At 41.4% G+C, this 26,165-nt stretch overlaps 4 protein-coding genes across 7 annotated transcripts; 2 read left to right on the forward strand and 2 right to left on the reverse strand.

Annotated features, from left to right (window-relative positions):
* The first annotated feature begins 1,945 nt into the window (after positions 1-1,945).
* Positions 1,946-5,631, forward strand: LOC115690000 (pectin acetylesterase 8-like). 2 transcript variants are annotated; one of them, XM_056317679.1, is made up of 13 exons: positions 1,946-2,144; positions 2,829-2,990; positions 3,098-3,180; positions 3,422-3,551; positions 3,638-3,717; positions 3,826-3,912; positions 4,012-4,136; positions 4,244-4,304; positions 4,418-4,471; positions 4,562-4,639; positions 4,848-4,953; positions 5,046-5,191; positions 5,285-5,631. In XM_056317679.1, exons 2-13 carry the CDS (start codon positions 2,870-2,872, stop codon positions 5,411-5,413), a joined length of 1,200 nt encoding a protein of 399 aa, XP_056173654.1. In that variant the 5' UTR covers positions 1,946-2,144; positions 2,829-2,869; the 3' UTR covers positions 5,414-5,631. The 2 variants fall into 2 exon arrangements, with proteins under 2 accessions (XP_056173654.1, XP_030472075.1); XM_030616215.2 differs by having other exon boundaries at positions 1,947-2,144; positions 2,866-2,990.
* A 2,764-nt stretch (positions 5,632-8,395) lies between these two features.
* On the forward strand, positions 8,396-13,734 carry LOC115689998 (pectin acetylesterase 8-like). The gene is made up of 15 exons (XM_030616213.2): positions 8,396-8,717; positions 9,351-9,475; positions 9,584-9,666; positions 9,951-10,080; positions 10,168-10,247; positions 10,355-10,441; positions 10,541-10,665; positions 10,801-10,861; positions 10,996-11,049; positions 11,140-11,217; positions 11,512-11,617; positions 11,710-11,855; positions 11,952-12,074; positions 12,871-13,038; positions 13,404-13,734. Exons 2-14 carry the CDS (start codon positions 9,355-9,357, stop codon positions 13,015-13,017), a joined length of 1,341 nt encoding a protein of 446 aa, XP_030472073.1. The 5' UTR covers positions 8,396-8,717; positions 9,351-9,354; the 3' UTR covers positions 13,018-13,038; positions 13,404-13,734.
* Positions 12,635-16,781, reverse strand: LOC115690001 (alkylated DNA repair protein ALKBH8 homolog). 2 transcript variants are annotated; one of them, XM_030616217.2, is made up of 7 exons: positions 16,412-16,778; positions 15,833-15,934; positions 15,610-15,696; positions 14,743-14,868; positions 14,232-14,519; positions 13,542-13,607; positions 12,635-13,244 (listed from the first exon to the last, which is right to left on the reverse strand). In XM_030616217.2, exons 1-7 carry the CDS (start codon positions 16,727-16,729, stop codon positions 13,179-13,181), a joined length of 1,053 nt encoding a protein of 350 aa, XP_030472077.2. In that variant the 5' UTR covers positions 16,730-16,778; the 3' UTR covers positions 12,635-13,178. The 2 variants fall into 2 exon arrangements, with proteins under 2 accessions (XP_030472077.2, XP_056173657.1); XM_056317682.1 differs by lacking the exon at positions 15,833-15,934 and having other exon boundaries at positions 16,412-16,781.
* A 688-nt stretch (positions 16,782-17,469) lies between these two features.
* On the reverse strand, positions 17,470-24,729 carry LOC115690026 (rop guanine nucleotide exchange factor 14). 2 transcript variants are annotated; one of them, XM_030616246.2, is made up of 8 exons: positions 24,569-24,729; positions 23,120-23,351; positions 20,097-20,486; positions 19,627-19,781; positions 19,475-19,549; positions 19,119-19,388; positions 18,359-18,706; positions 17,470-17,937 (listed from the first exon to the last, which is right to left on the reverse strand). In XM_030616246.2, the coding sequence occupies exons 2-8, from the start codon at positions 23,193-23,195 to the stop codon at positions 17,551-17,553; spliced, it is 1,701 nt and encodes a 566-aa protein (XP_030472106.1). In that variant the 5' UTR covers positions 23,196-23,351; positions 24,569-24,729; the 3' UTR covers positions 17,470-17,550. The 2 variants fall into 2 exon arrangements, with proteins under 2 accessions (XP_030472106.1, XP_056173991.1); XM_056318016.1 differs by having other exon boundaries at positions 20,097-20,514.
* Positions 24,730-26,165: the final 1,436 nt, after the last annotated feature.

Here is a 26,165-nt window from a genome sequence, read left to right on the forward strand (position 1 = left end):
TTAAGGCAAGACCCGTCAAACTTCACGTTTTTAGCGACCTGAATTACCTAATTAGTAAAAGGATAATGATACAAATAGTTCCTGAACTTTGACTTAATATGCAATTTGATCCCTGAACTTTTAATTTATTCAATATAGTCCCTGGACTTTAACATAATATTCAATTTGGTCCCTGCATTTTTAATTTATTCAATGTGGTCCCTAAACTTTTAATATGTATTTAATTTAATCCCTGAACTATATGAAAATGTTCAATATAGTCCCTGCACTTGAATTAATGGAAGGACTATATTGAACATTTTCAAATAGTTCAAGGACTAAATTGAACACATATTAAAAGTTCAGGGACCACATTGAAAAAATCAAAAGTTCAGGGACCAAATTGGACATTAGGTTAAAGTTCAGGGACTACATTGAACAAATTAAAAGTTCATGGACCAAATTGCACATTGGGTCAAAGTTCAGGAACTATTTGTGTCATTTTCCCATCAGTAAATAATTGAGTAGCGAAAATGATTTCATTTCATCGAAAATCCTATTAAATCCTTCGATATATTTTTGAGTTAATACCACGAAGAACCCCAAACTGATATTCATGTGACAAATTTACCCCAAACTAATTTTTTGACCACCAAAAACCTCAAACTGATACATTTGTGACAAATTTTGCCCTCTGCTAGTTTCCGTTAAATTGGATTAATACCACGAAAAATCACAAATTGGTACACCGGTGACAAACGGAAAGTAAAACCCCAAACTGGTATACCCGTCAACTGCTACTTGTAATCTAATTCAGCAATTTAACGGTAAAAACTAACGGAGGATAAATTTGTCACAGTTATACTAGTTTGGGGTTTTTTGTGATCAAACAATTGATTTTGGATAAAATTGTCAAAGATGTATCACTTTAAGATTTTTCGTGATATTAACCCTTCATGTAATATATAGTCTTCAGGGAAAAACACAAACTCATTTGTCCCACGCTCATCTGTGTCTCTTTCTCTGTCATCCTCTGTTTTTCGAGACACGCATTGATGTCGGTGCGCGTGAACGGACATGATTCGCTGTCTGCTTCTTGTCACCCACCGTCTCGGGTCAGATATTACGCGAGGCCCTGCGCAGTTCATCGTACCATGACGTGGAAAGCTCCTTCAAGAATCAAAGTTCCTTCCTTTTACCCTTTTAAAAAAAGGTTAACACCACGAAAAACCCCAAACTGGTATACAAAAAACTCCAAATTGGTACACCTATGACAAATTTACCCCGAACTATTTTTTGACCACCAAAAACTCCAAACTGGTACACCTGTGACAATTTTACCCCGAACTAATTTTTTGATCATTAAAAACCCAAAAATGGTACACCTGTGATAATTTTATCCTGAACTAAGTTTTTGACCAGTAAAAACCCAAAACTTGTACATTTGTGACAATTTTACCCTCCCTTAGTGTCCGTTAAATTGGATTAATGTCACAAAAAATCACAAATTGGTAAACTTGTGACAAACAAAAGGGTAAAATCCAAAACCAGTACACCTGTCAATTACCATTTATCATTAAACTTAGCAATTTGACAGTAAAATTTAACGGAAACTAACGGAGGGTAAATTTATCACAGGTGTACCGGTTTTGAGTTTTTGATGGTCAAAAAATTAGATCATGAGTAAAATTATCACAAGTGTACCAGTATAAGGTTTTTGGTGGTCATAAAAATAGTTCGGGGTAAAATTGTCACAAGTATACCAGTTTTGAGTTTTTTGTAGTAAAAAAAATAGTTCGAGATAAAATTATCACAGGTATACCAGTTTGGAATTTTTCGTAATATTAACCCTTTAAAAAATACTTTCGCTTTTGTTCCCGGGACCGAACGAGTGTCGGTGCTTGGAGTCTCGGCTCTGATTTACTTAGCACTTAAGGAGTGGAAAGTGAGCTGAGCTGTTCCGCCACCGTATAAAACCCGGTGCCAGGAAAAAGAAGGCACTTTGGTTCTTGAGCTCCAACCTCAACAGTCTTGTCTCCCTCCACCGTTTTGTCAAGTTGTAGTGATAGATACATTTAGTAAAGAAGAAGAGAGCTCGTTGGAAGATTTGAGCTCATTTCTGTAACTGGGTGTCAGCTACATTCTTCAACTTCCTCATCACTCAGGTAACTTCATCGTGTTCTTTTTCTTTTCTGGGTGATTCATTTGAGCTTTTCTGGCCATCACCCAATCCTTCGAATGTAATCATGAAATGAATGTAGAAGTTCAGTTTTAAGTCTTCTTTATTTAAATTTCTTTCACTCAATCCTCTTTGTTTTTTTTCCTTATACATTCGTTCTTGAAATGTACGTACAAGTTCAGTTTTTTAGTCTTCTTTACTTAGATCTCTTTCACTCAATCCTTAGTGATCCTCCTTGTTTATATTTTTTTATCTATATAGATTCGTTCTTGGATTTTGTTTATGTTGTATCAGAATGGAATTTTTGTGCTTCAGACGCGTTTGGTTCTGATCTGTAGCTATTACTAATTATTTCCTTAATAAATAAGAGTAAATAGAACAAGAAAGGTTTGTGGTTGTCTATGTTGGGAGAAGGTATCCATCCTGACGTGCAATGAACTCGCTCATTCTATATTTAGCAGAAAGTCTCTTTTTAATCACGTCACACTTTCACATCCGCTATTGTCACTTTTACTAGTGGTTTTGCTTCATTTATACGCTTTTCTATGTCCTGTTTGAAAAGGGTACTAATTTACGTGTCACTTGTCGATTTCCATATTCTGATTCTTCCCTTGCCTTCTTGCTCTGCTTACCTGCATATCTATTTTGGTCGAAATTGCTTTCCCACCAGGGCTGATAAGTAAACGACTGATTTATTGATCGCACAGAAAAATGGCTGATGCAAGGTTGAGGACATGGTTGTGTGTTATACTGAGCATACAGATCTTGCTCAAGTCTGAAGCCTTTAACGTTGGGATTACCTATGTCCAAAATGCTGTAGCGAAAGGAGCTGGTGAGTCCGAGATGAGTTTAATTGCTTACTGCGAAATGTCCTGCAATTTCCCCTTTCATTCGAGTTTTATCAGTGTTGACTTGGTTGAAGTTCAACGTGCTCTGCAGTTTGTTTGGATGGTAGCCCTCCGGCTTACCACTTCGATAAGGGATTTGGCGCAGGTGCTAACAATTGGTTGATTCTCTTTGAGGTTTGTACTTCTGTAGTTCATCATAGATTGAGGAATTTGAGATTGTGTTTAATTCCCTATAAGTTAAAGAAAGGAATAGTAGTCATAAGTTACAACCGACTACTGCCGAGTAAATAGAAGTTTTCTGAGGTTCACATTTATACACTAGCACTTTTTCATATTATCCATCTATGCTCTAGAACATCATGAGTTATAATTTGGCCCGACATGGTGACTGAACAGCTCTATTTTGTGTTCTCAGGGAGGAGGATGGTGCAACAACGTCACCACTTGCCTCGATCGAAGGGATACACGGTTAGGTTCATCGAAACAGATGGTCAAGGAAGTTTCTTTCTCCGGTATACTCAGCAATAAACAAAAATTTAATCCAGGTGCGGCTCTATGGTTATCTAAATTTGGTCGTTTCTTAGAAAATGTCAGATCTCAACTTCCTTTCTTCTTTTTTGTGGTGGTTTAGACTTCTACAACTGGAACAAAATCAAGGTCAGATACTGTGATGGAGCTTCGTTTACTGGGGATGTGGAAGCAGTCAACCCCGTAAGTTTGTTTAAGCCTCGAACCCGATATTTTTTTGTTGCAAGTGCACAGCTGAATTTGTTCCAACATTTTGTACTATATTCCTTGATCATTTCAAATTTGGACCAGGCCACTAACCTTCACTTTAGAGGAGCGAGGGCTTTTGTAGCAATTATTGAGGATTTACTGTCGAAAGGGATGAGTAATGCGCAAAATGTATGAACTGCCTCGATGAGCTCTCCAATCCTTTATATCCTTTTCCTTTTTCCTTTATTTGCCTTAATAACCGGAAGTGAATTTGAATTTGTCATGTAGGCTGTTCTTTCTGGATGCTCAGCTGGTGGATTGACTGCAATACTGAATTGTGATAGATTCCGATCTCTCGTGCCTGCAAGTGCCAAAGTCAAATGTCTTTCAGATGCTGGCTATTTTATCAATGCGTAAGCTTGCTAGTTCCTCCGTTTGGATTCAGGCCTAGGACAGAATGCGGGTTGCATGTATTACAGGAACTTGGATGACATTTCTCTCTTTTCTGGTTCTAATTCAGGAAGGATGTTTCTGGAGCTCCACACATTGAAACTTTCTACAGTGAAGTTGTTGCAACACATGTACTCTCTCTCTCTCTCTCTCCCCATATATTTATATGTGCATGTATGTTAGTCTCAGAAATATGCATGTCTTTGTTAATCTTTGTCACTCCACACTCAAATGAATGGTTCAGGGATCAGCCAAGAATCTACCAACTTCATGCACATCCAAAATGAGACCAGGATTGGTAGGTGACATTAATTCTGTCGTTAATTTCTGCATCTTTTGCTTCTAGTTGTGTCCTAATTACAACCAACATTGCGAAACATTATTGCAGTGCTTCTTCCCTCAAAACGTGGTTCAGCAAATTCAGACCCCGTTATTCCTTATAAATGCCGCCTATGATTCGTGGCAGGTCGGTACTTGATAAACTTAAGATTGAAAATAATGCCTCGCCGATAAACAGTTTGAGTTGTTCATCACTTTTGAAGCTATTTCGAGATAGTTTCTTAAACTTTTTTAAGATGGACAATCAAGCTTCAGATAAGTCAGAGAAGAAGATGATTACTCGTTATTTTGTTGCATTAAGGCACTGATCTCTCATGCATCATTGCTGCTTTCAGATTAAGAATATTTTGGCGCCCGGAGTAGCCGATCCTCATGGAACCTGGCGAAGCTGCAAGCTTGATATTAAGAAGTGCTCACCGAATCAACTCAAAATCATGCAAGGTGAAAAAATTTGTTGAGCTTTAGCCGTGACGAAACAATCCTGCGGAAGCTTCAAGCTGGAAAATTTACTCGGTTGGAATTATTGTATTCAGATTTCAGGCTGCAGTTCTTAAACGCACTGAGTGCAGTTGGAACCTCTCCATCAAGAGGAATGTTCATCGATTCTTGCTATGCTCATTGCCAATCTGGGACGCAAGAGACGTGGCTGAGAAACGACTCTCCAGTAGTGGCGAAGACAGTAATGACCGCTTCGACCACTTTTCATGATATTGTCGCTGGACCATAACATGTATTGATGTTTGTCCATTTCTCTTTCATTCTTTCTTTGCAGTCGATCGCAAAGGCAGTTGGAGACTGGTATTACGACCGGAGTCCGTTCCAAAAGATCGATTGCGCTTATCCCTGCAACCCCACTTGCCACAACCGTATTTTCGATCCCAATGAACACACTGAAGTATAGTTTTCCTCTGTCCAAAGTCTTCTATCTATTCTTGAAGTTCTAATCGTCATTGTTAAAATGAGCTTGAACGGTAAAGGTGCATTAGCACAGGTCGTCACAGCACCAAATCTGCGTGCTGGTCACTCTGTGTAATACTTTAATGTATGCAAAGCATTGATAGTAATGAATAAAGCCAGACCTTGAAGGGTACGGCAGAGTTTGAAGCGTTGGTTACACAATGCGAGGTGAAAGCGAGTTTTGGATAGGTGGAATTTGTTCAACAAGTTAGTAAAGTCGAAAGATATCAGCATGTCAATGTCCAACATAATCCCCACGTTGGTAAGTAGCTTTTCAAAGGCGAGGTTGGCCTCCCATGCGCAAACTGATCGGGAGCCAAGGCCACTCAACCTAATGATGGTCACGGCAGGCCGAAGCCGATTGTTTTGCTGGAGTGAACCGTATGTCTCTCTTGAAAGACTGAACGTCCAAGCTAAATTGCGCTTGATACAGTCTATTATGAGAATGCGATTCGCTATATTGTCATTCAAAACAATCTATCGAGCGAACGCTAGTCCGGTGCAATACGGATTTGTCGTTGGCCAAAAAACTTTCGGCCCATGACACTTCCATCTTGATCACTTTCCACAAAGAAATACCATTGGGAATGCGCAATTATCTCTTTGAATAATTTGACGGACTTAGAGAATCGCAGTTTAGTGATGAAAGACACTAATTTGGCAACCCAAGCTGTGAAACAGGACATCAGTGATTGCAGCTTCTATTCCTTGGTTTTCCAGGATTTCCAAGCCAATTTCTCAGACAGCCTCTTAAATTAACAGATGCCATGGGCAATCTTTCAAGCATTTTCAAGAGCCACAAGAAACTAGTCGGGTCGACCCGATCCAATTGAACACTCGGGTATCCGTCCCCGCTTACCTAAACCCGATTGAAGAAACCGTATTGAGTTGACCGAATAAAACGAAATGATCCACAGCACAAAAAGGTGAAGTCCCAACAATAATAAGTCCATTATCTCATTAGGCCAATGGGGACCATTCGCTAGGACTTTCATCAAATGATGATTCGACCTTAGTTGTCGTTATTTTCGTGGACTCTAAAGGTCGCTACCGCCTTGATTTTCGGATCATTAAGTGTCCGAAAACGATCCTAATGTTGACATCGCATTGCCCTTTTGCCTGGAATATTATGATCGATCGAACGCATCCGCTTGCTCGCGGAAGAGTTAGTGCCCAACGTGTTTGATCTATCCTGTCTCGTTGTTCATGCGTCATTATCGCTTCAATTATTCTCCGGGCCGATCCATAAATTGAATTGATCGATTGAGACTAACGCGAACTCTATCCCTAGCATCTTCGTTCCATCTGTGAAGTGGTCACATTCTTTGGAATGAACTCAATGACCCACCTGAGTTGTTTAACGGTTACAAAAAGGATAAGCTCTCAAAATCATAACTCTTCATTTGTTTTTTTTTTTTTTTGGTCTGTCCTACTCTACCAAGAGGCCCCAAATTGAGCCATAACTCAATGCCACCCACGTGGGTATTTAATCGGAAACAAGAGGCCACAAATTGAGCCATCAAGTCCTAAATCCTAGTAGAGCTCGTGGCTGTGGATCTTGAAGAAGTAGGGGTTGGCGCAGAAATAATTGAAGTGATGACCCAGAGCACGCGGTTTTTGCATTCGTGTTTTTCTATCCATGCGACAATACAATAGATCGATGCGCCGGGGGTAACAACCCTTGTCACATGATGCAAGAGGGTCCCATCGAAGCGAGCGGCGGCGCTGCGCGAGCGACCCAAACACGGGGGTACACATGAAATACATTCGAAAAGCAAGGCGATCCCTCGATCACAACCCGTCCAAATCGCGTATGACTTGTTGTGACTGCTATATAAAGTGACGTAATACACACCAATTATAAAAAGAAGTTTTAGGATAAATGTGTCTCGACTCTTGAACTCAGCATCCATTTGATGAGGACTAATGGGCGGCAGCTTGATCCTGCATGACCAAATTGATCATACGGGTCCTCCTTCCACCACTTGATTAGTGTAGATCTGAGTAGAAAAAATGATTTCATCTCATCGAAAATTATATTAAATTCTTCAATATTAAAATTAGAATAATTATCTTATTTTCCGAAAAAATAGCTCTACATAAAAAAAAGAAGGGGCTTGCAACAATCGGCCTTAAATCCACACTACGAACTTATGAGACATCGGACATGGAAAAACATATATGATAATAATATATATTACTAATATAATATAGGGAAATTGACACAAATAGTTCATGAACTTTGGCTCAATGTGCAATGTGATCTTTGAACTTTTAATTTGTTCAATATGATCCTGAAATTTAATCCAATATGCATTGTGGTCCCTGAATTTTCAATTTGTTTAATGTAATCCATGAAATTTTGGTACTTGTTTAATGTAGTCCATGAACTATACGAAAATGCTCAATGTAGTCCATGGATTTGAATTTATAGAAGGACTACATTGAACATTACCAACATATACCAAAAGTTCAGAGACCACATTGAACTAATTAAAAGTTCAAAGGTCACATTAAATATTAAGCTAAATTTCAAAGACTATATTGAATAAATTAAAAGTTTAAGAATCACATTACACGTTCGGCCAGAATTCAAAGACTGTTCGTGTTATTATGTCCGTGATATATGGTCGTGATGGAAAAAATGAACTCATTGTCCAATGACCGTTGGTCTGCATTCCTATCTCTCTCTCTCTCGCGATGTCAGTGTGTCAGACTCTCTGTTCTGAGACACGCATTAATGTCGGAGCCCGTAAGCCGATACGATCCGCAGCCTGCCGCTTGCCAACCCAACGTTTCGGGTCGGATATCACCCGAGACCCCGCGCGTCACGGCGTACCAGACAAGGAGAGGCGTGGAAAAAAAAACAGAGGACTTTTCAAGAATCAAAGTTGCTTCCTTTTACCCTTTTAAAAAGTTACTTTCGCTTTTTGTTCCCGGGTGCGAATGAGTGTCGTCGGTTCTTGAAGTCTCGGCTTGGCTTTGCTTTGCTTTCGCACACTGTACTGCTTCTTAAGAAGTGGAAAGTGAGCTGACCTGTTTCGCCTAACATATAAAACCCAGTGCCATGAAAAGGGAAGGCACTGTGGTTCTTGAGCTCCAACTCTAGTTGTCTTGTCTCCCTCCACCGTTTCGCCAATTGGTAGTGATAAATACATTTAGTAAAGAAGAAGAGGACTTGTTGGGAGATTTGAGCTCATTTCTGTAGTTGGGTGTCAGCTACATCCTTCGACTTCCTTATCAATCGGGTACTTCATCGTGTTCTTTCCTTTTCTGGGTGGTTTATGTTAGCTGTTCTGGCCATCACCCAATCCTTAGAATGTAATCATGAAATGGATGTGCGAGTTCAGTTTTAAGTCTTCTTTACTTAGATCTCTTTCACTCAATCCTTAGCGATCCTCCTCGGTTTTTTTTTTTTTGTTTTTTCCATAGTGGTTCTTGGATTTTGTTTATGTTGTATCAGAATGGAATTTTTGTGATTCAGATGCGTTTGGTTCTGATCTGTAGCTATTACTAAGTATTTCCTTAATAAATAAGAGTAAATAGAACAAGAAAGGTTTGTGGCTGTCCATGTTGGGGAAAGGTATCTTGATGTGCAATGGGACTCGCTTATCCTATGATTAGCAAAAAGTCAACTTTTCAATATTGTCGCACTTTCGCATCTGCTATTTTCACTTTTGCTAGTGGGTTTGCTTTGTTTATACTTTATGCGCGTTTCTATATTCTGTTTGAAAAGGGTACTAATTAACGTGTCACTCATCTATTTCCATATTCTGATTCTTCCCTTGCCTTGTTGCTCTGCTTACCTGCATATCAATTTTGGTTGAAATTGCTTTCCCGGCGGGGCTAATATGTAAACGACTGGTTTATTGATCGCACAGCAATATGGCTGATGCAAGATTGAGGACGTGGTTGTGTGTTATACTGAGCATACAGATCTTGCTCAAGACTGAAGCCGTTAACGTTGGGATTACATATGTCCATAACGCTGTAGCCAAAGGAGCTGGTGAGTACAAGATGAGTTTAATTGCTTACTGCGAAATGTCCTGAAAATTTCCCCTTTCATTCGAACTTTATCGGTGTTGACTTGGTTGAAGTTCGACGTGCTCTGCAGTGTGTTTGGATGGTAGCCCTCCAGCTTACCACTTCGATAAGGGATTTGGTGCCGGCGCTAACAATTGGTTTATTCACTTTGAGGTTTGTACTTCTGTAGTTTATTGTAGATTGAGGAATTTGAGATTGTAGTTGATTACCTATAAGTTAAAGAAAGGAATGGTAGTTGTTATAAGTTGCAACCGACTAATTCTGCTGAGTAAATAGAAGTTTTCTGAGGTTCACATTTAGACACCAGCACTTTTTCATATTATCCATCTAATTTGATTTTTGTGCTGTAAGCACAGATGAAAGTTTATTCTCTAGAACATCATGAGTTATAATTTGGCCCGACACGGTGATTGTACAGCTCTATCTTGTGTTCTCAGGGAGGAGGATGGTGCAACAACGTCACCACTTGCCTTGTTCGAAGGCATACGCGGTTAGGTTCATCGAAACACATGGCCAACGAAGTTGCTTTCTCCGGTATACTCAGCAATAAACAAAATTTCAATCCAGGTGCGACGCTGTGATTATTTAAATTTGGTCTTTTGTTAGAAAAATATCAAATCTCAAGTTCCTCTCTTCTTTTTTGGGTTGTTTTAGACTTCTACAACTGGAACAGAATCAAGGTCAGATATTGTGATGGAGCTTCATTTACCGGGGATGTGGAAGCAGTCGACCCAGTAAGTTTGTTTAAGCTTCAAAACAACAATCTTTAATTGCAAGTGCGGAACTGAATTTGTTGCAATATTTTGTACTAATTTCCTTGATCATTTCAAATTTGGACCAGGCCACTAACCTTCACTTCAGAGGAGCGAGGGCTTTTGTAGCAATTATTGAGGATTTACTGTCGAATGGGTTGAGTACTGCGCAAAATGTATGAACCAACTTGATGACATTTCCAGTCCTTTGAATCTTTTTCCTTTTTCCTTTATTTGCCTTAATAGCCGGAAGTGAACTTAAATTTGTCAAGTAGGCTGTTCTTTCTGGATGCTCAGCTGGTGGATTGACTTCGATACTGCATTGTGATAGATTTCGAGCTCTCGTGCCTGCAAGTGCCAAAGTGAAATGTCTTGCAGATGCAGGCTATTTTATCAATGCGTAAGCTCGTTATTGCCTCCTTTGGATTCAGGCCTAGGACAAAATGCCGGTTGCAATTTGCGAAGTAAATTATGTGAAAGACACATGTAGCTGAACTTTGGATGACATGGCATTTCTTTTCTGGTTCTACTTCAGGAAGGATGTTTCTGGAGCTCAACATATCGAAACTTTCTACAGTGAAGTGGTTGCAACACATGTACTCTCTCTCTCTCGCATGCACATTTCCGCTCGGTTGCTCTCTCACCATATATTTATGTGTGTATGAATGTTAATATTAGAACGCATGTCTTTGTTAATCTCTGTCACTCAGAACTCAAATGAATGGTTCAGGGATCAGCCAAGAATCTACCAACTTCCTGCACATCCAAAATGAGACCAGGATTGGTAGGTGACATCAATTCAGGCGTTAATTTCTGCATCTTTTGCTTCTAATCGTGTCCTAATGACAACCAATATTGCTAAACATTATTGCAGTGCTTCTTCCCTCAAAATGTGGTTCAGCAAATTCAGACCCCGTTATTCCTTATAAATGCCGCCTATGATTCGTGGCAGGTCAGCACTTGATAAACTCAAGACTGAAAATAATGTCACTCCGATAAACAATTTGAGTTGTTCAGCACTTTCAAAGAAATTTGGAGATAGTTCCTAACTTTTTGAAGATGGACAAATAAGCTTCAGATCAGTCAGAAAAGAATATGATGACTCGTAATTTAGGTTCCACTGGAACTCCCATTTTCGCTCTTTAGTTTTGGCTTCTGACTTAACTCTGTTTCAGCTCCTCTGACTCCCAATATCACGAGCGTTGCATTAACGCTCTGATCTCTCATGCATCATTGCTGCTTTCAGATTAAGAATATTTTGGCGCCCGGAGTGGCCGATCCTCATGGAACCTGGCACAGCTGCAAGCTTGATATTAATAACTGCTCACCAGATCAACTCAAAGTCATGCAGGGTGAAAAAATTTGTTGAGCTTTAGCCTTGACAAAACAATCCTGTGGAAGCTTCAAGCTGGAAAATTTACTCGGTTGGTATTTTCGTATTCAGATTTCAGGCTGCAGTTCATAAATGCACTGAGTGGATTCGGAACCTCTCCATCAAGAGGAATGTTCATTGATGCTTGCTATGCTCATTGCCAATCTGAGATGCAAGAGACGTGGCTGAGGGACGACTCTCCTGTACTGGCAAAGACAGTAATGACCGCTTCTTCAACTATTTTTCATGATATCGTCGCTGGACGATAACATGTATTGATGCTTGCTCACTTCTCTATCATCTTTTCTTTACAGTCGATCGCAAAGGCAGTTGGAGACTGGTATTACGACCGGAGTCCGTTCCAAAAGATCGATTGCGCTTATCCCTGCAACCCCACTTGCCACAACCGTATTTTTGATCCCAATGGACACACTGACGTATAGCTTTCCTTGGTTAAAGTCTTCTATCTATTCTTGAAGTTTCAATTGTTATTTGGCAAAATGAGCTTGAACTGTGAAGGGTACCGTAGGCTACACGATTCTGTTTCAGTATTGCATTAGCACAGGTCGTCACAGCACCAAAACAGCGTGCTGGTCACTCTGTGTAATTCTTTAATGTGTATGCAAAGTATTGATGGTAATGAATTAAGGCAGACTTTGAACGGTATGGCAGAGTTTGGAGGTTTGGTTACACAACATGCAAAGAGAGATTGAATTTGGACGGTACAAAGAATAGAGAATTGTGAGGTGAAAGTGAGTTTTGGATAGGTGGAATTTGTTCAATAAGTAAAAAGATATCGGCATGTCAATATCCAACATAATCTTCGCATTGGTAAGTAGATTCTTCACATGTTGCGTGATCTCTTTGGGGTCAAGTTTGGAGATCCAAGAGTGTCATCTTTTGACCTCTCAATATGGAAGCGATTTGGCCAGACAATCAAAGGAAAACTAATTTACTTTTCAAGATCTGCTGATCAATGAACGAAACTTTTATCTCATCACCAGAATACTTGACGTGTAACCTACATAATTATCATTTGAAGGTCCAAGACTAACATGACATTAACCATAGTCGACAAAAATCAAACACTAGGGCTGCATGTCAAAAATAGACAAATGAATATAACCTTTCTACTTCCCACATTGACCAAATTTCAGCTTTAACACGGTATTGGGACATTCAGAATGAATTCTGTGTTTGTTTTCTCAGCTAATTCTCTGTCTCTCTCTCCAGGACATTGCTCCTCAATCAGATGAACCGAGTCCCAGCAACCCGAGTCCAGCATCTACAGGGATGAAAAGCCCAAAAATGCGACTTCTGAGTTGGTTGGTTTCTTTCTTAATTTTCAGCATCTACTCCGGAATGAATAACCTGCTCTAAAATTACAGCAGTCTGAAAATGGTAAGTCCAGACTTTCTTCGAACTGGCGACACGCTTTTTCCCCATTAAATATCTCCCACAGGACTTGTTGTACTTAGGCTCAATGACACATCAGAGCATCCCATTCTCCATCAATCATAAGTTAGATCACAATATTTCCATTAATCATGTTTACTTTGAGAATCACAATATAAGGGAAATTTGCATCTACAGGGACCTGTTCTAACCTGCAAGATGTCAATACTGCTTGTCAATGAATCAAACATTGATAACATTACAATTTAATGAGTTAGGCTATTGAATGACAATGTGTTACTATAGGTTGAATGCCAAAAGGTAGTGTTAGTTCAAGAACATAGTAGTAACAAACAGAAACTGCCTGGCAGGGAAGTTGTTCCTGGGGTCATGCAAGGGGTCACAGCAAGCACACTGATCTACAATTCAAGTGCATAAGGAGCGAAAGGAATTTACTAAGAGTGACTTCCAAAGGTCAGCAGAGCCCAATCAAGAGCAAGATCACACACCTTACGAAATGTGAAAGACACCCTTCTTGAACTTCTTTTGATAACCTTGTCCATTACTATGTCAATCTGCAAAACCACATCATCAATATCCATTAGTACAAGCATGTTCTCATGCATTACTGAGACATACAGCTACTATATTTACATTGTCTAGAAATGCCATGCCATATATAGAAATTGCAGATACTCTAAACTCCATTGTGGTTTCTAAACGCCACTCTCTTCTAATACCATGGAAATCCTCAAATGTATAATAGTGAAAGATCTATGTCCCAAAGAAAGAACATTTGCAAGTTTGCAACATTCATTCAGCAGTTTTCTGGACCCACAAACTGGAAGACATATAATAAAGAAAATGTCGGTGGCCCAATGGTGACTACACATAGGCACGGAATATATTTAAGCTAGTTTGGATCCTATAAGGCAACAAGCTGGGTTGCTGAATATCGAAATTTATTGGTTTTTGTTCGGTAAGTAGACAACTACTCCTATAGAAGAGAAGCTACAGTGCTATAGCAAGAAACTACGAATTACCAGCTGAGTTTTCAGCTGGTCAGCTCTGTATTTATGTGAGCTGATCAACTTCTACATGTTATGGTTGTATTCTTAGAATAACACAACTTGAACCTTGGAAATCTAACTTTCAAGTGTAACCTCAATAAAAGGGTAAACAACAAATCATGTATGTACCTTATGGTGCGGAATATAATGATGCCAAGCATAACGTGCCTCTGCAGACAATAATAGCATTGACCGAGGGGGAAGATAAATGGCTTTTCTCAAGAATTTTGAGTTCTCCAGACCATCCACATTCCCATCTGTGCCAGAGACGTCTTTGTGAAGCCAGGCACCCTCTAAGAATCTCCTGAACTCCATAATGCAAGGACCTGCTAATGAAAGGCTGAAAATAAGATCCTCAAATGCTGAATGGGTGTCTATGTGTGGGGACAATCCCACTCCAACTGGGTACTCATTGACCTGTGTCACGACAACCAACCTCCAGTTTCATGTATTCTGGTAAACAACCTTCAATGGGCGAAAAACGAAGAAAAGTAGAAACAAGAAAGCATAGAGGTGATTCCACTTGAATGCAGCTGAAAGTTAAAATTTTATCTCACTAACAATGAAAAAATGGAAGGATAATCTTTGCCAGCCGATAACAGATAACGATGGCATACTACAAAATATAGAAAATCATTACCGTTAGTTGATCCAAACTTGCATTTGAAGCGCATAGAAGACCTGGAAAGTATGATATCCTTTCAAGTATAAAAGAAACAAATGGGGGAAGTTCACCCATATGCCTATTTGCATCGACATTTCTCGTCTGCACAAATTAGAGAAGAAAATCAAGAACAAGCCATATAACTGATTACCATCATTATCTGGAAAAAAAAAAAAGCTAACCAATGCAATCATCCATCATGGACGAGGACTAGACACCATGTCTATGCACATAGCAATAGAAAATATAGTCCCTTTCACATTTATCCAGCACATACAGCTGTTGCTTTTCAGTTTTCATCATTTTAGGGTCACATAGAGGCTTCATTGTCATAATCCACATCATACATTTACCATAGTGACCTCACTAAGAAAGCTCAAGAAAAACTAAAATACTAATCACGAAACCACAGAATAGCAGAAAGTCACTACAAATCATCCCCACCCCACCCTTAGCACGAATCCCTGATTATGGCAGTCAATCCCTTGCAACAGTCAATTGGACAAAGCGTACCCATTGCAGGGAAGAAATCCTGAGATCAAATAGCCATTGATATGGATACAATTCCAATTTCCAAGATGCAAATTGCTTGCAATTCTGAATAGGAACATCTTCAATACAGAATCCTGCTACCTGACTACAAAATAACTTTTTCTATTTGGATAAGCTGGATGCCCTATGTTTGCATTCAACAAGTAATGCAGTATGTTTAACTACAAGAGACTTGGGAGTTCAGGAAATGAGCAACATAGTCGTCTTACAAATTAAGAGAAATGTACGGGCACACTAGACCACATACTTCACTGCGAACTAAACGACACTCGTACCGCAAAGCATACTTACGTCATATCGAAATTCATAGCCATAATGCTGAACTCTTCTTTTTGCAAGACTGTTCCAAGGCCTGTCATCAACTGCCGCAAGTAATTCCTAGAAAAATCACCAGTAATTCGGTTAAGTTGAATCATGTACGTAATAAATAAGCCGGTATGATGCCAAAAGCCCGAAAATTGAGGAACGGGAAAGAGCACGATTTGATATTCCCATATAAGAGAACTCAACTAACCTTCTCTTCTCCAGGACTGATAAAGTCATGCAACAAGTAAAGGCCAGGAATTTTCAGCTCCGAAGCATATGTATGCACCAGGGGGGAATCATTCAAGTTGGCCTAAATTGCAGGCCACGCGCGTCAATCGCACAGAAGACAAATTACCTCGCAAAAAGTAAATCGCGCGGAAAAACAAAAACGTTCCACACTACTCGATTCAGGTTCAATAACCATAATAAATTCACCAATGCTCAAACCGAATCTCGAACTACATTAAGCATAGTGCGAAGCACGAAATCCCTCACACCAAGATAAGTTCTCAAGCATCATACCGCAAAGCCAATCAATTGCCTCTAGGAATGCTTAAGCAATTCAAGACATGCCCAACCAATGCAGTAGAATTGCACGCAAGCCGACCGAAACATTCCGACACGACAAGCTATACCACCGAATTGCACGTGAGTCGACCGAAACAGCCGAACACGACAAGCTAACAAATCTCTTTGACCAATGCATAGCGGAAATCAGTCGGAAGGCATCACGAGAGCCGGGCTTGCACACTACGCCCGGGATCGATGGGGATCGCGAGAGACGAACCTGGCAAACCGGCCGCTCGACGGAATAACGAACGTGCAGGGAGCGACCTCCGAGGTCCGGACAGGGACGGCCGTTCAGGGCTTCCAAAGCAGCTCGAGCGGAGACCTCGCCGTCGAAGCAGACGACGACGCGGGCTCCGCTCTCGTCGGCCGCGTACACTCCTTTCACCGGTCCGAACCCGCCGAAGACCGACCTGATCTTGTCGTGCGAGATCCCGACGGCCGGTCCGCAATTGGCGACGTAGAGATTAGGGCTCGGTTCGCTGCCGCCGCCGCCGCCGCCGCCGCCCTCCGGACGCCCAAATCTCGGCAAACCCATGCCAGCTCTTTTTTCTGGGTAGCTCGAAGGAAGCTGTGAATGATATGGGACATTATGTTTGCGAAAATTGTTCAAAATGTCAATAAAACTATCGCAATTTTGCTAATTCACTTCTAAGATTTATAATTTATTTATTTTTTTGACATCGGGTTTTTAATTTATTCAAGAGTTCCTATATTTTATAAAATGCGTCATAGTTCATCCCTAGTCGGTCCAGTGACAAGTCACCAGTAATTCGGTTCAGTTGCTCTCGTGACTTTAGTTCAGCGAGGAAAGTTTTTGGGAAAAATGTAAAAGACTTAGGTTAGAGGGATTTTTCAAAATACAAGTAATGTTTAGTAAATTGTAATTTAAAAATGCATCAGGAAATAATTTTGATCTGAATAGTGTTTGGAAAATCACAACTTTTAAGAATTTTTGCTGTTTTTTATATATAAAAAAACCTCAAAATTGGCGAAAGGCTCCAGATTTGGCACGGCCTAGGATTCCTGAGGGTCGTCGCATGACCCCAACTGAGTTGCCAGATTTGGCCTCGTCGGTCGCTTACCAGAGATAACGTAGCGTGAGGTGAAGATATTTCTAGAATTATGAAAGTTATATATAGCATTACGAAAATGCTAAGCACCTCCAAATCAGACTTCTCATTTAAGTATAATCGAACTGATACATTACGACACTATGATCACTGATGAGCGTGACCATCTGGAATGTCACCATTCGGACCAATTCGACAATAGGTAGGGGGGCAGAACAAAAATTATCGATTTCTCACTAACCTTACACGTTACTATGATTTACAAAACAAAACCGCGAGTCACCGATCAAGGGGAGCTTGTCGGAGATACGGTGCTACAAGCCTCCCTCCTGATGCACCATACGCGGTTCCTAGAGGGTGTCGCCATGACGGAGCTCGTCTTGCGTTCGCTGAACGAAGTCTCCAGGTCGGAGGTGCTGATCGCGGACGAGTCGCTGCGTCGAGCGTCGGCCCTATTCATCCGATCAATCAGCGAGTGCCTCACCCGATGGCTGATTACCGGACTGACGGGAACACTGGCGAAGCTCAGTGCCGAGAAGCAGGGAGAGACGGCCGGCGAATTGGGGTTGCTCAGGGAATCTTCTTGCAGTATGTCTTGTATTCTGGATAGGATGCTGAAAGCAACGTTTCTCAGAGCGCGAGAATATGCTTCCAGTATCGAATGCCCGACATCCTAAATGGTCGAAAAGTAAAGCAGGTATTAGCTTCTTTCCTTTTGTGGTGCAACATCCTAAGAAGGTCATCTAATACCGATTCCCTCTATGCATATTATCGAGTCCAACTAGTAGATAAGTACACATTTGACATATGTTAGAAGTAAACTATGTTGGTTTGAAATGTTCAATCATTCAAGTTCTCTATTATACTGGTAGGAGTGTGGCCGAAAATAGATGTATATATAACGGTAGGAGCAAGGCAATGATTCCTATTTCCCAAGTATAGCTACAAAAGGCAACACACACCAGCAACAAACTTTAATCCGGCTTGGTGAACCTCCGATTGACAAAATAGAAGTGTGTCCATGTATGTATACGAGCACACGGCACACGAAGGGTCAAATAAGGAAAGTTCAAATGCCAAAAGTTCGAACTCACCTTGCCATATTGAATTTTGGTGACGTCAAGGAATGTGTTGGGAAGGTTTGGATATTTAGTCTTGAGAATCTGAATCAAAGACTCTGCCCGATCCAACAACCACTGTGTCTTATCCAGCTCGGATATTGGGTCCTTGATGAATGACCATGATGTTCTGGTTGGTGATTTGCCATTCACTTGTTCTGCGATCTTCTCTTTCCAAGAGAGTGCAGCAGCTTCCAATCTATTAATGCACTCAAGAGCATCATGCTCTGATTTCAGACTCAGGGATGTAAAGATGTCCCCAGTTGAGGTTGTCTCTGCCGATAACACCTTGTCTAGAGCATCCCCCAGGCTAGCCTTTCCAGACTGTTAGATGATTAGAAGTATAAACATTAGAAAATTCAAAGGAAAGTAGAAAATTGAACTGGACTTAATTTGATTGTGATGCAGGTAACTATGGACAAACACACACAGATTGAGTCTGTTTAAATGGCCAATTATCCCCACATATGAAGCCTAAAGATGAAGTGTCTATTGCCCCTTCCGCACACCCTAGATATTGTAGTTTAAGTCACTCTTTTGGCCCTATATTGTAGTTTAAACTGTATCCTGGATCCTGATAATATTCCATTAGATAGTTCCCTTTGTTTGTGATACCAATATGACGTTATCTAGAAACACATAAATGAACATGCAATAGCATGCACCGGGTTCTTGGAAAAGATCTGCAAGGTTATACATAATTGAGAATATTTGATGTACAGATAACTTGTTTTACCTTAGGAAGTGCATCCCTGATGATGGTCGGCACTGGCATCTCAAGCAGAACATTCTCGTTGATGGATTTTGCAGCCTTGAGAACTTGATGCACCAACCTCCCCTGACAAATCAGTTTCTTCCTTCCGTTATCAGAAATACCAGTACTTGGAACCTGCGGTGATGGAAGCCACCATCTCTTGCTTTGCCTTTCACTTTTATTCCTTCCTTCTGCTCGACTACCTCCTTCTGCATACCAGAACTCAGTATTTACCATGGAATCAAGTGTTTCCTGCAGAAATGAAATTTAATAAGTCAGAAGGAGATATCACGAACAAAAGCTTTGCAGATTGTGATGTGAGCAACGAAATCACCTACAATAAGCATAGAGTCCAACTTTTGAAGTGCTGGAAGATTGACATGGATGTCTGCACGGGCTTTGGGGGTCATTATCTGCTCCATTATGAGGAAACTTGACCTCAGAATAATGCATGACATGTATTGCACTCTTAAACCAAGAGGAGACGTACCTCCATAGTGTGGCCATTGGCACCATTTTGCTTGGCTGGGACCAACTCAACCATATAGTTAGTAGGGGACACCAACCAATCCATTTCTCTCCGCCATTTGCTCTTCCTTTCTTCAGGCAGTGGTTCCAGCTTCCACAGCTCCCCAAAAATCGATGCTGCAAATATAATTTCTGTCACATATACGATGCTGAAAAATATTTCTTACAACGATGCAACAATTCCTAAGGTAATTCATTCATCCAATTTCCTATACAATTGGAAAGTTTTCTTTTGATTCTTACTTCCTGAATTTCCTTGACCAATTGCAAATTTGCAATTCTTTTCAGGAAAACATTTTTCGTTCAATAAAATTCTATTTTTGGTAAACTGGGTTTTCTTCCAGGAGTAGCTCTATAGAAGTAAAACCTTATGCAAAGCCGCGCAAGGGAAACAAGATGAGTACAAGGAGGGGAGACAGATATCTTTCACACCTGCCAGATTTGTGATTGCATTGGACAAGGCAAGAGCTGTGCTATGGCCGTTGCGCCCTCCAGAAACATCTTCTCCCAGTAATAGCTTGGCAAACTTTTCCTTCATTGTCTCCACATCAGAAAACTGGATAGAATAAGCTGGCTTTTCCTTCACATAGAAGTGCTGGGGACAGTCAGGGACTGCCCATTCCTCCACTTCTCGGTCATCCCTTTTCATAGATAACCATTTTGAGGAGAACGATCCAAAACCATCCTTACTAGAAGAAAAACTTGAATCATCTTCATCCAAAGAGTCAGTTGGACATCCATCTCCCCTGCTTGTTTGGCTCTCGATTTCACAAGAGTGATTGTTGAGTATGCAACTCTCAAGGCCATTGTAGGTCATTATCTCTGAAATTAGCCAAGTAAAGTTTATTTTCTGGTTGTTTTCACAAGAAGTCTCAGAGCATCATAATATGGAGGAAGCAATGAAAGTGCTTCATAATCTGGGCGTAAAGAAGACGGATGTGGTCAGAAGGACCGGAAAACATGAGAGAATTTAATGCTCAAGTTTGTTCAAGAAGCAATTCAACCAGATAAGTTAATGCTCAAATCTATTCAAAAAGCCATTCTACTTCACATTTTGTCTAATTATTGGAGGATCTCTTTATGTGATAGATGGCAACTAGTAAACTCCACCAACATGAGTCGTCCGAGCCAAGAATGATGATTTTCTTCACTACAAAATTACATCCTCTGTTATAGAGTTCAGTCGTTAAGGTTCAAGTCCAATAATCTATCACCCAGTGCCAAAGCAGTTCTTATGGGAGAAGATTGAAATTTTAAATGAACACCAGAAGGCATAATTACTTTACACTTGCAACAGTGAGGACCTAGATGTGTATCAGCTGCATGTGCACCTCCAAAATTAAGACAGTATTTTCACATGTTCCCATGTTTATCTTCCACTTTTGACATGTACAAGATTTTAGAGCACGGTTATCTAGGAAGCAATGGAGTTCACTAGTTCCCAACGGATGATGTACGTGAAAAAGATACCGCAAAGGGTACCATTACAAAAAAGAATTTGACCCAAGACCTGAAATTTGAAAAATCAATGGTGTCATATTATCTTTATGGCAGCCATAGAAAATTTACCCAGGGAGCCCATCATAGAGATTTATAACCTTTCTTCCACAGAAAATTCCAGGATAAATAAGAATACCAGACAATAACTGGTGCCCAATGCCCATCATATTTAGTATATTTACAAGGTTCTTCCAGAGGGCTATTATCCGCAGATGAAACATGTTGCGTGATCAGGAAAAACATCAAATCCGTAAGTTTCCTCAAGCAATAGATAATTTTCGAGCCATGTAAGGGAAACTTCCTAAAAGTCCAGACAACCCACCAACCCGGACTTCAGGACCACTGAATATATACCACACATGAAGTTTCTTCAGCAAAGACGAACTCCTTAAAGACTTAAAAAGGGTACTGGTACTTGCTTCCAAACAAGATCTTGCTATGGAAAATGGGACCGTGGGATACGACAAGAAAAGGAGCAAGGAGGAAAGGCTGAACCAAGCAAGCGATACCATCCAACAAATGGAGAAATGTAGTCTGCTTTTTCAGAACCAAGAAGCCCATTAAAGACAATGAAACCTGTGTCCCCCACCCATAGTTATTTCACTGTCCGAAAGGACCACAAATTTTCAATCAAAATAATCATGCAACTTCCGGGAGCTCTGTGCCAAGGGTCATTCTCTCAAGTCACAATCGTTACTTCATTATCTCCTATTCTCGATGGAGAGGAGAGATTCTGCAACACGACTTTTCTCCCGCATCCGAGAAAGAAAAGTTACTACGAGAGAAATACTTGAAAGAAGCTAAAAAGAGGAAAAAAAAAATTCCCTCGAGACTCATATAAGGTCTCCACTTGTTTTTAGAAGGGGAGTTGGGACAAAACAAAAGGAAAAAGAATATCGCCGCTTCAAATTCAGCCGGTTGGGGGAGGACGCAACAGGAACTTTACAGTCACATACTCAAAAAACGAGGTTTCGGAATAAAAAAAAATTTGCCAGCAGTTCTCGTTCATGCAAGAAGTCAAAAAGGACGGTCTGAAAATCCACGATAGACAGGGAAATAACACCATCACATCGGAAAACGTATCACACGTTATTAAATTCAAAATGAGGCTGAGAAGAAATTCTTCTTTAAGACTTTTGCCCAACTATGTTGACTACTTACAAGATCATTTATTTTTGGCAAGAGTTAGGCTTTCATAGTTCGCACATTGGAAGAATTGATAGCTTCCCACCATCGCAGAGGCAACTCTATAACAAAGTCCAGGTGGGCATCAACTCGATGAGTCGGCAAAACTAACCTAACCTTACGTACTCTGGCGCTTGATTCCTGGGGTTCCCACATTGGTGACGAATAGAAGAAGAGGAAACTTCTCTATTTTCTGTTCGTCACCCCCAAAAGAAAGAGACTAGCTTTGTATTCATTAGGGGCACCGGGCATTTTTTTTTTTTTGGCGAGGGTCAAAGGGTCACCGGACTTTTTTTTTTTTTTTGGTCGAATAGGTCACCGGACTTGAAAAGCAAAGAAAAGCTTTTTAGGTCTCTGATTGTTCACGAGGACGGGAAAAATTATTATGCTATTAGTTTCCTGCTCGGTCCCTACACGCAATAACAAGGAGAAGGCTCTCATGGACCCACCCAGTTTCTGTCTTCATCCTTACCGCGTTATGGGCCGCAAATTCTCCATAGATGAAGTGTCAACCGGGGAGATCTTTGCCTAACAAAATGGTCACCACTTAATTCTTTAACTGATAATCCAGAACATCTTCCAATTTCTTCACGCAAGCACACCCACGTGTGGTAGGTTCACAATAAAAACAAAGGGGCAAGTAGCTGATACGCGACAATCGCGGCGGATAATCAGGAAGGATTAACACAAATGCACCGGCACTAAAATTGATCCACAAAATCGACAGATCTCTAGATGTAGCACTGTTAAAATAAAAATTAGAAGCTTACTCTCTTGTTCATCGAAGTCGAGGCTAACTTCTCTGTCTCGAGTGCAGCAAGCCAGTCTTCTCCTCATCAGTATCATATTTACTCTCTCCTTCCTTCCCCTTGGCGCTCTACCTTCAAGTAGCTCGGTACTCTTTAGGTTGCTTTCTTTGGTCAAAACAACAACCGGTTTCGACCGTGCGAACTCAGCTTCTGATTGAGCAGACCATCAATGCAATACGTACAGGACCACCTCCTACAACACCGGTTTAGTCAAAAACCGGCATTATTGAAGGGAAACTAACTTGAATAGAAGGGAAGGCATAAATAGTAGATGGGCAACAGTGATAACGAAGATATATCAAGTGATTTGAGGTAATATGCGCATCTTAGTGGAGAAAAGGCCTGGCATTGCTTTATTAGCCGCGGATCAAGATACGAGGGCACTAACACAAAGCAAGTGGAGAACTTTTTCAGGGAGTGGACCAGCTGCTCCTAAAACATCCATACCCCGCATTTGTAAATCAAAAAGAGACTGCTAAATGCGGACGATAAAGTCCCGAACCCCATCTAACTAATATGTAATTTCAAAAATGCACAATGAAAAAGGCACTTCATGAGGAGTTAGACAGTAAATTAGGTGAGACCCTCGATGAAAAGTTCGAGTGCGAGTAGGCATGAGAAACGAGCGACTCTCTTGACTCGTGAGTTCAGGGTCATCCATCGAGCACCTGAGTCGAGAGCGTATGAACATTCCGCAGAGAAAGCGAGACATCATCGCTTCCCTTCCGGGTTTCATTTTCAAGAAGTGAACAAAACAAAGGGGGGCCAAACAAAAAACCAAAAACACCGAAACAAAAGGCAAGAGAAACGGTTCAACGACAAGTCAAAAGAGCCGAGTTAAAAGTGTAATAAACAATTTTGGACACACGAGAGAAAAGCGACATGCGAACTTTTTGGATTCTGTCATACAGAACTTTATGGAAAGGGAATCACATATCTGCCATTCATCTGCAACCGCGAGTGGTCAGGGAAGGCAAGAACCAGTAAGGAGGAAGAAACACAGCCACCACCACTGGAAGCGCAGGTTTAGGAAAAAGAGAGGAAAAGAATCGAGCGTTTTTCAATCGGAGCCAGCAAAACATGAAACACAGCCTTGAATTTGGAACTCCAGATGGACATAGACACCATCTGGAGCTCAACATCTCTCCGATAACAGCCCTTCAGTACGGCAAAAACCGTACATCGGCGGTTTTGGCGCAATGCACTTTCATTCTCCACATTCGCACAACACGGCTTCTCTTCCCTAGACAGACGACGAGCTAAGAATCACGGTTTCGCGGCAACTGAAGCACGGGGAGCCTAAACCAAAAACAGCGAAACGGCCGGCCGGAGGCGCTTCGCGAAGCAGGCTCGGCGCGTCGAACTCGGACCACGAGAGAGACAGAGACAGAGACAGAGAGAGCGCAGTACCTCACTCGGAGCCGGAACCGCGAGCCTCCGGCGGGCGACTCGGCCTCCTCTCCGCTTCCTGTTCCGAGCTCAGGAACGCCGCCGCATTCGGAGGACGGACGCGATCACGAGGCCTTCGGTCGTCCGGTCGTCGGTCGCGGCGGCCGCGGGATCAGCGGGCGGAGGCTCCGCCGCCGCCGAACGAAGGCGGAGCTGCGCGGGTCAAGAGCGGAGCCCGCGCCGCGCAGGCATTGGTCGCTCGCTCGCGATCAGCACAAGACGAAGGAGACGAAGGAGAAGAAGAAGAGGAGAGAGAAAGAGAGAGAGAGTTAGAGAGAGAGTGTGGAGGTGAAGGAGCAGGTGGGAGGACGGAGGTTTATGGAGGGAGGAACGAAGGAGGGGGCGTGTCAGGCTCCCTCTTCCAGCGTCCCGGGGGGCGCGTCCCGGGGCGCGATCGGGGCCGTCCGTTGGATCAAACCCCATCCGACGGCCCGCGTTCGGTGCCCTCGGTCGGGCGTCCGCTCGCTAGAGATCTTTTTCCTTTTTTTTGTGGGGGGTTGGGGGGGGGGAGCTTCCTACTTATCGTTGTAAATTGTCATTAGTGAGGGGAGATTTTAAAATGCCCAAAATGGTGTGGACGTGGTAAAATTCAAATACTAAAAAATCTTTTGTAAAATCATTTCTCGATTAAATAAATAAAAAAAATAGCCCCACTTTTTTTTTTTTGTCTCTCGAGGGGTAAAACTCGCGTCGATTGCTCATTAATGCAAAGTGTGCCTGAGAAGATGCTGTGCGAAATGCCCGATTCAGGAAGATTCGCGCATCTCCCACGATTGAATGGTATCCGCCATTCGATTTGATAATATCGAGATCGGACTCCGAGCACCGTTATCGTCGTCCCCCCCCCCCCCTCCCCTCGATACGCCTCGCGCGACGGAAGAGGAAAGAGGCGCTAAAGTTGGCAACGGAATCACGAGTCGTGCGTCATAAAATCAAGTCTTTCGACCTTCGAATCGTGGATATAAATATCGGATCAATGGATCATCGAAAGAATTAAATAAAAATCTCGAATCGTCGATACAAAGACCTCATCGGAAAAAAAAAACCACGATTTGTTATTTCGAGTGGGTTCCTGTCCTTTTAATTTTTGGGGTCGGATCTCGTAATGCACTTCCCTTTCTTTTTCTTTTTTTTTTATTACATGTGTGTCTTACCAAAACTTGTCCTGGGGTCTATTGAATTATTAGAGATAGCGAAATGAGATCGGGCATGATTAAACTATGTGGTATGATGCCAATCGTCGTCTGTCCCGAATCTAAGTCCACGGACCTGCATCACGTGTGCTAGACTTTACTTTATTTAAAAAAGAAAAACTTGGGCTTGTCGGCAAAATTATCGCTAAATTAGAACTTATCTCTAGAGAGAAAAATAACGTGCACCCTTCTTTCTCGTACTAATGTCGTCGCATAGCCTTGGATAAAATTTGTTATATGCTCTCGAGCGCAATGTACCTGTTTACCTCGAGTCAATTATCACGTGTCGGGTGTTATAATTTTTCATTTTATTTTCCTTCGGAATAACAATGCGTGCGTGTTTCGAGTGATTAGCGTGGACGATA

The sequence above is a fragment of the Syzygium oleosum genome, unplaced genomic scaffold (assembly GCF_021117445.2).
Source record: "Syzygium oleosum isolate NSW1041296 unplaced genomic scaffold, Sole_v2.1 Sole_v2.14, whole genome shotgun sequence".
NCBI classification, from domain to species: domain Eukaryota; kingdom Viridiplantae; phylum Streptophyta; class Magnoliopsida; order Myrtales; family Myrtaceae; genus Syzygium; species Syzygium oleosum.